General features: G+C 38.5%; 2 protein-coding genes across 4 annotated transcripts; both read right to left on the bottom strand.

Moving 5' to 3' along the window:
• Window positions 1-2,580: 2,580 nt before the first annotated feature.
• LOC122994537 (tripartite motif-containing protein 16-like) lies at window positions 2,581-8,498 on the bottom strand. Of its 3 annotated transcripts, none has more exons than XM_044369269.1 (2): window positions 6,944-8,498; window positions 2,581-6,866 (listed from the first exon to the last, which is right to left on the bottom strand). In XM_044369269.1, the coding sequence occupies exon 2, from the start codon at window positions 5,222-5,224 to the stop codon at window positions 3,461-3,463; it is 1,764 nt and encodes a 587-aa protein (XP_044225204.1). In that variant the 5' UTR covers window positions 5,225-6,866; window positions 6,944-8,498; the 3' UTR covers window positions 2,581-3,460. The 3 variants fall into 3 exon arrangements, with proteins under 3 accessions (XP_044225204.1, XP_044225206.1, XP_044225205.1); XM_044369271.1 differs by having other exon boundaries at window positions 2,581-7,118; window positions 7,440-8,498; XM_044369270.1 differs by having other exon boundaries at window positions 2,581-7,063; window positions 7,440-8,498.
• Window positions 8,499-8,537: 39 nt separating this feature from the next.
• On the bottom strand, window positions 8,538-11,288 carry LOC122994539 (tripartite motif-containing protein 16-like). The gene has a single exon (XM_044369272.1). It carries the CDS (start codon window positions 11,038-11,040, stop codon window positions 9,283-9,285), a length of 1,758 nt encoding a protein of 585 aa, XP_044225207.1. The 5' UTR covers window positions 11,041-11,288; the 3' UTR covers window positions 8,538-9,282.
• Between the last annotated feature and the right edge of the window lie 1,057 nt (window positions 11,289-12,345).

Here is a 12,345-nt window from a genome sequence, read left to right as displayed (position 1 = left end):
CTGTACTTGCACCTCAGCTTTGGAAAAGTCTTCCAGTTAGTATTCGATCTGCTGACACTGTTTCTGCTTTTAAATCCTTCTTAAGACACATTTTTGCAGACTTGCCTTTTTGCCTGACAACTAGTCTTATGTGTTTAAATAATACAGGTCTGCTGCGCAACCAACTGATTTTAAATTTATTTTAATAGTTTCACTTGTTTTGGATGATTTATTAGTACATTTCTTTTATATGGTCTTGTATTTTGCTGTTCTTGTGTTTTTCTTTTTATATTTGTGATTGTTTTTTATGTTGTCTATGGAAAGCACTTTGTGCTCCTAGCTTGAAAAGTGCTATACAAATAAAATTACTATTATTTTTATTATTTAAACAATGTTTTTCATAATGCCTTAGATTTAGAAATGTGATGATTTTTTAATGAGGGATAAAGATTTGATGTAATTTTAAGAATGTTTAACTAGACATTTTATTTGTTACCATATCAGACACAAATTATCATTCAAAGTATTTTTATGTCTTAAAACATGTACTGCTGCAATTTTTAATGATTCCCTCCAGACATGTTTTAAGATGTATATAAAATACTCTACATTGAATATGGTAAATATATTTTTTGTCTGATATGTTTTTTCCACACAAAAAAGTTCAATTATCTTATTAAAATCCTTAAAATGACAACTCTTCCTTCTCCCTCATTAAAAATTCCAAAATCTTTGAATGTGCAAATATATTTCATTTCAGAAGTTTAACTGTTGGACATAAGATGTCTCCTACCTCACTATGAAGTCCATCCTCATTGTTTGTGCACTGGAGGCTTCAAGTTTCCACATCACACTTGTGTAATTGTGTAAGCTGAATATTGGAGCACAACTGGCTACAAACTATTTGTTATGTCACAAATCATTCTCGTAGGTACAACCCTTAAAACTCGATTTTTAATTAGCACAGAGAAACTTTCCACTTTCAGCAGATGAACATGAAAACAAACTCTCCTCTTACATCATTCTGCACAGTGAAGCTCAAACATTCAACTGTAGGAACAAGAAGAAAAACATATTTTTGAGTGGAGGGGGACTTTATAAAAGGCAAAAGCAGACTTCGAGTAGTCTGGTAATTTTTTCCAAATATGTGGTGCATAAAAACTGAATACTGCTTCTCCATGTTTTGCTTTGATTTTGGAGTAGTAAGCAGGAGAACAGAAATGTAATGGCCCTAAAGCATTCACTACTTTTAAATAACAATGGCAGGTGACACTTTATTTTACAGGTTCCTTAATTTTATACTAATTTACTAGAAATTTTCTGCGTAATTTGCAGGTATTTAACAATGAATTTTTAAGATGTTTTACAGAAAAGATGGTGCAATTTGATACAAATTATAAGAAAGAACAGGAAAAAAAGTGTTGTTTTCACTGGTAAGTACCTGCTCATTATAATTGGATTCATATGTAGTTGTTATTGTGCAAAAACTCTCAATAAATTAGACTAAACAATTCTTTAACAGACAGAAAATTACTTTTCAGTGTGTAGTTTTGTGATATATTAGCATATTATGTTGTTTCTTCTGGAGTGTGCTGTAGTTTGACGCACAAAACTACACACTGAAAACAAAGTAATTTTCTGTCTGTTGAAATGTTTTAATTGAATTTTTGCAAATTAACAACTATGTATGAACCCAAATGTAATGAGTTTGTACTTACCAACTAAACCAACTTAACAATTCAAATCTCTGACACACATTACGCCAGTGTAAACATCTGGGAACTGGAGTAATGTGTTTTTAGTTTTAGTGTATAAGCTGCTATCTGATCAACTTTTTATAGAGACTGTTACAGGTGAGCCCTCTAAAGGTAAAATCATAGACACATTTTTCTAAGTTCCATCAGTGGCTTCTAGATATTTTGATGAAAGTGTAAATACCATTTTTTATGAGTAGTTTAAAGTGAACTGATTGCAATAGTGCATGCAGTTTTCACCCTGTCAAGAGCTTCTCTGTAAGCCAACTTCCAAGGGTTAAAATTATATTTGAAAAGGGGAAAACTACGAAACAAAGAGTAAATGTATGTTAGATAATGTAATGCACAAAATGGAAGGTGGAAGTAGGAAGGTGCAGATAAAATACAGTTGTCTTTTAGGTTAAAAAAAATATAATAATAATTAAAAATCTTCCCTTATAGATGGACTGTAATGAGAAGATTTCTACTCTACACAGCATGAAAAAGTCTTTTTAAAAAGTCTAATATATTCAGACCATCATAACCATCACAGCAACTTAGAAATCCCAGAATAACAACAACTATTATAAGCATAATCTGTGTATAAATGCTTGTGCAATTCAATACATTCATCAAATATTGATCAATTACACAAAAACATAAACTAAAACATATCTATTACATCTGTAGCAGATGAGACAATGAGATTATGTTTGTGATAAAAGGTCCATGTACATATTTACATTTTGTTTTCCATTTCTTTGACAGTTAAAAATGTCACAAAGCAGTTTAAAATCAGAAATTCAAAATATGATTTAAATAAAATAATATATATTTATTATATTATATTTATATTTAATAACCTTATTTACATATTTCTTGCTGAAACATTGATAAATACACTACATAACCAAATATGTGGACTCCCAAACGTTGCACCCATATGTGATTGTTCAATTCCAACATCATTAATCTGCTACTAAAACAGCCTCCACTCTTTTGGTTTCAGGCTTTCCAGTAGATTTCGTAACCTGTCTGCAGGGATTTGCTCTCATTCAGAAAATTTCCCTTCATTAGACCAACAAGGCCTGGACCAAACAAGTTCTACAACAAGGGGTGTCCACATACTTTTGGCCATATAGTGTACTGTAATTGACAGACAAGAACACAAGTACACATATGTGAAGAGCGAACTCTAGTGGAGAAGTTTATGACTGCAAATAACTGACAGCAAGCTTGATAATATTAAAGTTCAAACTGGAAACACCGAAGTGCCAATCACTCTTGAAAAAATCAAAAATACCAGTGTTACAAACTGAATATAGTGCATATTCTGTGAACTCTTACCTACTAAAGGTCCCCTGCAGGCATGTTGTAAGACATAAAATACTCTTCTTTGACTAATAATTTGTGTCTGATATAATTTTTCCACAAAAAAGTTAAAATGACATCTGCTCCTTCTCCCTCATTTAAAGATACATAATCCATGAATATACAATGGTTTAACTGCTGGACAGTAGATGTCTCCTACTTCACTGTAAAATCCGTTCTCAGTGTTTGTGCTCTGGAGGCTTCAAGTTTCCACATCACACTTCTGTAAGTTGCATATGGAACTACAATTGGCTCCAAAGTAATTGTGAAGTCACAAATCACATTCATAGGTACACGAGTTAAACTCCGATTTAAGATGAACTTTCAGCAGATGAATGTGAAAACAGTCTTCGGTATGAAATTCTGGACATACATCATTATCCAAAGAGAAGCTTCACCTTGTCCTTCAAAGTGATGGAGGAAGAAGAAAAACACATGTTTGAGTAAAGTGGGACTTTCAGCACACACAGCTCAACTGTATTTCCAGTGGGACCATAAAGATAAAAACCAGCATAGAGAGGCTGAGTGAATGTGGTCTGGACTTTGTGGAGGAGAGTCATGGTTTCAGAGACGCTGTAGAAGGACAGAATACCTGCTCTCTGATCCAGGTACACTCCTACTCTGGAGGACTGAGGACCTGAGACGGGAGTTGAGATACTGTCATGTCTGAATTCATAACGACTTTTGTAAAAGTCTAATGCCCATGACTTGTCATTTTGTCCAAATGTTTCATTTAAAGCCATAATGTCTTTGTATGCAACTACCACTGAAACTCCTCCCACACCCTTTTCCACCTCCCAGTAACAACGTCCAGTCAGACTCTCTCTACTCAGAACCTGATACCTTGCAGTGTATCTGTCTGGGTGATCAGGATAACGTTGTACCCTTGTCATGAATGTCACTTTTCTGTTCTCTTTAGATAATAACAGACGTGTGTTTACTGTGTTTGGATCCAGTGTGATTTGACGTGAATAGTCCAAGAATTCAGCTCTGGTCTTCGGTTCTCTTGACAGTAAAACGTCCACTTCAGTCACTTTCAGTGAGATCTTTGTCCATTCCTTACTCAGAATAACCTGTAGTTTATCTCTGGCTTCTGAAACAGTGTTTTGCACTTTATTAAAGTGCCACAAACTGTTGGGATGGATAGGAGCAAAGTATATGGATTCATTGAGATATGTAAGTGGGAAGTAATTTTGTAGAAATTGGGTGTGATCCTCTGTGCGTGACAGCTGCACCAGTTCAGCATCTTTCCTCTTCAGCTCAGTGATCTCCTGCTCCAGCTTCTCCTGAAGCTCTTTGACTCGACTCACTTCAGTTTCCTGCTGGGATCTGATCTGCTGCTTCACATCAGAGCTTCTTTTCTGGATGAGAAGGATCAGCTCAGTGAAGATCTTCTCACTGTCCTCCACTGCTTTATCAGCAGAGCGACTGACGGCCTCCACCTCCTGTTGAAGCAGCTTCACATCTTTCTCTTTGTCCTGGATTCTCTGCTGGATGTTTTGTCGACTCACCTCGAGCTCTCTCTGCCTCTCAGTCCTTTCTGCTGCAGCTGAGACTGTGTCGTGGCCTTTATGTTCCTCCACAGGGCAGAGATAACAGATACTCTGCTGATCAGTACGGCAGAACATCTTCATCACCTCATCATGACGAGAGCAGATGTTCTCCTGGAGCTTCTTGGAGGGGTCGACCAGCTTGTGTTTCTTTAATGGAGCTGCATCATAATGAGGTTGGAGGTGATTCTCACAGTAAGAAGCCAGACACACCAGACAGGACTTGAGGGCTTTCAGCTTTCTCCCAGTGCAGACATCACAGGCCACATCTTCAGGTCCAGCATAGCAGTGATCAGCAGGAGCAGGTTGGAGTCCAGTCTTCTTCAGCTCCTCCACTAAAGCTGCTAACATGGTGTTTTTCACCAGGACAGGCCTCGGTGTGAAGGTCTGTCTGCACTGAGGGCAGCTGTAGATTTCCTTCACAACCTCTTCATCCCAGTGGATTTTAATACAGTTCATGCAGTAGCTGTGTCCACAGGGAATAGTCACCGGATTCTTCAGAAAATCCAGACAGATCGAACAGGAAATTGTTTCCTGGTCCAGCTGAACTCCTTGCTGCGCCATTTCACCTCCTTGACAGGAAACATCCATTTCACTTAATCAACAAAAGTTACGCCGAGATCCAAACTTTGACCTTCTTCCTTTTCATTTGCTGAACTTCAGTGAATGTGACTCGTCAGCTCTTGCACTTCATTACATATTGCCACCCTTCTTCAAAATGCTGATCTGTGAGGAGGAGGGAACAAGGAAATACCTGGACAAAATGGACTTTGCAGGGAGGAGTTATATGCTTTGCTTCATTCCAGGAAGAGGAGTGGTCTGAAAGAAGGTGTGATTAAATAAGACAATGTTAAGATAATGACAACATTACAATGCTCTGACTCTTTGTCCTTACTCAAAATACACAATTGAAATAAAACAAAGGGGAAATATTTAGTCATCAATGAAGTTTGGAGTTTTATCAAATGAAAATAATAATAATAATCTCACTTAACTTACAAAAGTTGTGCTCAGATGCAAAGTTTGATCTTCTTGCTTTTCATTTGCTGAGCTCAAGTGAATGTGGCTCGTCACCTCTTCCACTCAGTGAAGGGAACAAGTGCATATTTAAATAACAATGTTTGAGAGCAGAACAGACAGGGAGGAGTTATCATGCTTTGCTTCATTCCAGGAAGAAGATTGGTTTGAAAGACGCAGGGTGTGATCTGTTTTCATTAACACTGTGACAACATGACAATGAAGGTCACTGAACCAGGGGACTGCACATTTCAAATGTCCAACAGTTCAACACTCTAACCAGCAATGACGGAAAAACATGCTTGACCATGAGGTATGCTTGATATGAGAACATACACGCAATATCAACGATCAGCTCTACAGGTATTTTATCAGATTTTCACCCATATGTCTTGAACGCATAGATAGCAGCAGAGCTCCGTCAAGGAAAAGAAGAAGAGAGGATTATCAGGCTGTGCTTCATTCCAAGAAGAGTGGTTTGACGTAGGCAGGGTGTGTTTAGTTTACAGTAATAACATGACATGGCCCTTCATTCAGTCATGCTTCTAATACATAAGACACAGGCATTTATCAGCTTTAAAAGCCAGTCAACCTTGAATGTTAGCTTGCAGGGTCAAAAGAGAACTGACCCCTGGCTATGGAGGTTTGCTTTTGGCTTTTTCACACCTGCCTACCTCCCTGGAGTTTGTTCCAGAGTCAGTAACATTTGTAGAGTTGAACTTTTCTACATGTAGTTGGTACTGACTCCAAGTCTTGTCAGTCTATTAACCATGTAGTCATTGTGTAAGAACTGTGTTTGCCCTCTCAGCAGTAAACCAAGTCTATCGTCAGTGGGTGTTGGACTCTGCCAAGGCCATATATGATGCCGATCTGTTACGGGTTAGTACAGAGAACCCAACGTGCAGAACACAGAGGCAGAGGCGAGGAATTGGAATCAGGAGGACTTTATTAACAACCTGATGTTGTGGAGAAAGAATCAGCAGAGTCTTTGAGGCCAGGCGGAGACCAAGGCTGGGCGAGGAGGAACCTGTGGGGGGTGGGAGGAGGTTGAGGTGTGGCAGCCAGAATCTGAGGGAGCTGAGCAGGGCAGAGCAGGGGATTGGGCAGAGCGAAGCAAGGCAGGGTGAGTCCGCAGGGCTTGGGGGAACTGAGGTGATACTGAGCAGGTTCTGGGTAGAACAGGAGGGAGTCAGAGGCATGAGTCAGGCCAAGAATGCTGCAGGCAGATGGAAACAAGAATTAACAAAAAGCTTTGACGAGTAAAGATATTTAAGGAACTGGAACATGACTGACAGAGTAACTGAGTCTACAATCTGGCAGAGTGGTGAGGTTGGAACCAGGTATTTGAAGCAGAGCAGGATGATGATGATGGCTGGCAGCTGATGACCTGACTCCGCACATCTGACTCCACTCCTGCAATCAAACACACACACACATAGAGGGAAAGGAGGGGGAGAGAGGCTGCCAGCTAGGCAGAAGTAGAGGGCCTGTCACTATTGGTATTGGGCAAGTTAGTTGAAAACTGTAATAATTACTGTTTACATGTTACTCATTTTAAAAGTAATTGCATTACTTTACTTATCACTCAGCAGCAAAAGTAACATGTTAAATTACTTGTTACATTACATTCATTACTCAGCTGTCAGCTCCATCAAAGTTGCCTTTAAACAGCTCAAAACCCTCCACCTCCATATGCTGCATCTTTTGTATTTAACACATGTAGAAATATAAAATGAGACGTTTGTAGTTTAACAAGTATGCAGGATACAGTTTGGAAGAATTTACTGACCCAACAGCTAGCGTTAGCAAAGCTTCAGTGACTGCAAACAGCACTCCAGAAGTTTCAACCTCCGCTGCACGATTCACACACATCTCCAACTCTGAACTAAAATATCATCAGGTGACTCCTGAATGTAGGCATGCCAATTAAACTACAACACAACTTTGGAATTACTGCAAGTTGCATTTCCTCTCCTCCAGAGCTGTTTGTCAGTCGAACGCAGAGACCAAACTGATATCAACCCTCCATTAATCCCTGTAAAACAGGGAGCACGCCGACCCCCAAGTGTAAAAGTAACGGAACGTTACTGGGATCAGTAAATGTAATATAATTACTGAATTTCAAATTGTAATCCCTTACACTACTCATCACTGAAAAAAGTAATTATATTACTGTAACAAGTTTCTGTCCAACACTGGTCCTGATGCAGTTTGTGATTTTAATTGACAGAATCTCGAGGTGCTGTCACGGATTGTAAATTGCCCAGTTTGGTGGCCTCAGAGTTGCTTTTCATGCATGATGATGTTCTGTTCTATCAGTAAGTACTGGGATAGTTTGCAGCCCAGTGTAAAAGCCTGGACAAACCAGGATTTAAAACAACAACATTTCATTGCGAAGTCATGCCAATTGAATCACTGTGATCGGTGAATTCGTTCCCAGAACCGCAGAGTCCAAAATGGAGGAAGCTATTGTAGTTTATTAGCTGTGTTGCACTGTACACTTTTATTTAACCACCTCTGTCATAGTTAAACTGTCCACGAAAGAGCAATGGTTTCCAGACAGTTATGAGTCTTTTGACTGAACTGTGTGAAGTTATTGTCCCATTATAGCTACTGAGCTTATGAGACCGTGCTCCTTTTTGTAAAAGGAAATTTACGTCAGCCTCACACAAGCACCCTCCAACAATACCCATATGCTCTCCTAACAAACTACACACGCATCACACCTAAACTGGAATTTTTTCACCACATCAATCCCCATCTTACACTCATGCAATATCCTCTATTTAATGTCATGGTTTTCTCACTGTATGTATGTATGTCATCAGCTGTTGTGTTTTGTCTTGATTCACCAAAAATAAAAAGAGAGAGAGAAAGTAAAAAATTCAAATTAAAAAAAAGTTTTAATTAAGTATATCCTCAACTTCACACAAATCATTCATTTAAACATATGAGACAGTCAACTCTACACAGCATTCAGACCATCATGAGCATCATGGCAATTGAGAAATCTTAACTTAAAACGATAAGAACAACTATAATCATAATAATCTGCATAAAAATGTTCAAGCTATTAGTGGATTGGACAGTTGACAGTTTGGATGGACAGTTTCAACTGTTCATCAGTACATATATGGATTATATATCAGACCTACTTACAATAAAAACAATGATAACTTAACGCATCAGTGTTGCCAAATTCTGAAAAATTACAGTTTTGTTTTCAAACATTTACTGAAAATATTTAAATAAAGTATATCAGTATATGATATTGATATATTTACCGAGTGCTTTTCCACCATGGTTTTTTATAGTTGACAATTTAATGATTTAATTTGATAAAAAACTGAAACTACGTCCCGTTTGTTAAGGTTTTTTTCTTTGGTGGAAACTCTGTTTAGTAGCTTTTTCCTGTGAAAATCATCATCCTGTCAGAATGACATGTTTTACATTTCCAGTTTTGTTTTGCAAAAATTGAGGAATAACATTGAGGAGTTATTATCATTGAGGAACATTAGCTTAATACTAAGATTGTTCCAAACACTCTTGCTCTTAGAAATAAAAATGTTGACAAAACAAAAATTGTAGTTGGAAAAACTGAGTATCACACATTTCTGATCAGTAACTCTTGCCTACTCAAGTCCACACAGCTCAGCAGTATTTCCTACAGGACAAAAAAGCTGTAGTCCAGCATAAAGAGGCTGAGTGAATGTGGTCTGGACTCTGTGGAGGAGAGTCATGGTTTTAGAGACGCTGTAGAAGGACAGAATACCTGCACTGTGATCCAGATACACTCCTATCCTGGAGGAACGAGGACCTGAGATGGGAACGCTGATATTCTCATGTCTAAATTGACAACGATTTTTGAAAAAATCAATGGCCCAGGATCTGCAATCATTTCCAAATCCAAATTCATTTAGAGTCAAAACTCTGCTGATAGACTTGTATGCAACTACCACTGAAACTCCTCCCTTACCCTTCTTCACCTCCCAATAACAACGTCCAGTCAGACTCTCTCTACTCAGGACCTGATACCAATTAGTGAATCTGTCTGGGTGATCAGGATAACACTGTTGTTGACTCACTACTCTTACACTTTTGTTCCCTTTAGATAATGACATACGTGTGTTTACTGTGTTTGGATCCAGTGTAATTTGACACAAATATTTTAAGAACTCAGCTCTGGTCTTGGGTTCTGGTTCTGACAGTAAAACATCCACTTCAGTCACTGTCAGTGAGGTGTTTGTACATTTCTCCCTCAGGATGTCCTGTAGTTGATCTCTGAGCTCTGACACAGTGTTTCGTATTTCATCAAAGTGCCACAAGCAAAAGGGGTCGATCTGAGTGAGGTACATAGAGCCACTGAGACATGTAGGTGAGGAGTAATTTTGTAGAAACTGGTTGTGATCCTCTGTGTGTGAGAGCTGCTTCAGTTCAGCGTCTTTCCTCTTCAGCTCAGTGATCTCCTGCTCCAGCTTCTCCTGAAGATCTTTGACTCGACTCACTTCAGTTTCCTGCTGGGATCTGATCTGCTGCTTCACATCAGAGCTTCTTTTCTGGATGAGACGGATCAGCTCAGTGAAGATCTTCTCACTGTCCTCCACTGCTTTATCAGCAGAGCGACTGATGGCCTCCACCTCCTGTTGAAGCAGCTTCACATCTTTCTCTCTGTCCTGGATTCTCTGCTGGATGTTTTGTCGACTCACCTCGAGCTCTCTCTGCCTCTCAGTCCTTTCTGCTGCAGCTGAGACTGTGTCGTGGCCTTTATGTTCATCCACAGAGCAGAGATAACAGATACTCTGCTGATCAGTACGGCAGAACATCTTTATCACCTCATCATGACGAGAGCAGATGTTCTCCTGGAGCTTCTCCAAGGGGTCGACCAGCTTATGTTTTTTGAATGTAGGTGATTCATAATGAGGTTGGAGGTGATTCTCACAGTAAGAGGTCAGACAATTCAGACAGGACTTGAGGGCTTTCAGCTTCCTCCCAGTGCAGACATCACAGGCCACATCTTCAGGTCCAGCATAGCAGTGATCAGCAGGAGCAGTTTGGAGTCCAGTCTTCTTCAGCTCCTCCACTAAATCTGCTAACATGGTGTTTTTCATCAGGACAGGCCTCAGTGTGAAGGTCTGTCTGCACTGAGGGCAGTTGTAGATTTCCTTCACATCCTCTCCATCCCAGAAGCCTTCAATACAGCTCATGCAGTAGCTGTGTCCACAGGGAATAGCCACCGGATCCTCCAGAAGATCCAGACATATTGAACAAGAGAAGTTTTCCTGGTCCAGCTGAACTCCTTGCTGCTCCATTTCACCTCTCAGTTTCAGAAAACTTAATATAGTTCCACTTTTTTTCAACAGAGCTTGTACGTTAATCCAAAAACGGCTCATTTTCAACTTGTTTACTCACCAATCTGCAGGAAATGAAGCTTATCAGCTCTTGCACTCCACTACACGTTGGCTACACCCCTCTATAACCTGGCAGATCTGTGAAGGGGAGGAGATATGATAGATAATATCTGAACTGAGTCAAGCTAGCAAGAAATTCCAGGAAAAGAAGTGATGTTTTTTTTCTTTTATAATTTCCATTAATGTAATGCACATAAAGCTTGTTTTAAAATGACAAATTTAGTATGTATGGAAATGTACATTTATTATCAAACTTACTATTATCAAGCTTGTGTAGGCTGAATTTAAAGGGAGGTTTAATAAGAAACTTTGCATAAGACACAGTTAGCCTCTGTCCGTATGTTTTCCTCTTGTTTCACAGTTTTTCTTACAAAGCGAGGAACAAACAGCATCTGCACATTTACATAAGATCTATCATGATTTTATACTCCAAAGAAAAGCTGATCGCTCCAGGTTTCAGTTATCATTAATACAGATATTCCACATGAACTGGAAATATGTCGTTTGAAGCAGAGTGACTTTCAGCTGTCTGATATAATTAGAATAATTTTGATCGACTTTAATCTACGCTCCAGCTGCTCATTGGAAGATATCTTATCAAAGTGTCTGCAAGGAGGTGATAGGGAACAAATTAATTTCAGTGCCAGATGTAGTGCTGAGCATATAAAGAAGTCAGTTAGCTTCAGCACAACATAAATCAACATTTAGATTCAGCTGATCGTGAACTCAGTTTAACACGTGAAAGGTTTTATTCTGAGAATTAGGTCTGACAACATTCATAAACATATACGACTGGTTTTCTGTATTAATATTTACATTTATAACTGCAATATATTTGTAAATGTCACTTCATCTTAAATATTCTTTGAAAATATTAGGCTGTTGTCCACTTTCTGTGTGTCTGGATCACACTGGAGGTCATCAGTTGTTTAGAAAGTCAAGTCCATTTTTATTTATATATTTATATAGTCCAATATAACAAATTCGCCTCATTGGACTTAACAATCTGTACAGCATGTAACATCCTCTATCCTTAAACCTTTGATTCAGATAAAAAAAAAAAACTCCCTGAAAAAAACCCTTTTAAGTAAAAGTATAGAAGTATTATCAGCGAAATGTACTTAAAGTATCAAAAGTATTTTTATATTATTATACAATATTATATTGTTTGTTTTTAACAAATACATGTAAGAGCATTTTAATGTAGTTCATCAATGTGGAGCCAATTTTAGATACTTTGGGTAGATTAATAGTAATAGTATTGCATCATATTCTAAAAGTGTATCA

This window comes from Thunnus albacares, chromosome 12 (assembly GCF_914725855.1).
Source record: "Thunnus albacares chromosome 12, fThuAlb1.1, whole genome shotgun sequence".
NCBI classification, from domain to species: domain Eukaryota; kingdom Metazoa; phylum Chordata; class Actinopteri; order Scombriformes; family Scombridae; genus Thunnus; species Thunnus albacares.
The sequence above is the reverse complement of the archived record's forward strand: the minus strand, read 5'-3'. Positions and strand labels throughout refer to the sequence as shown.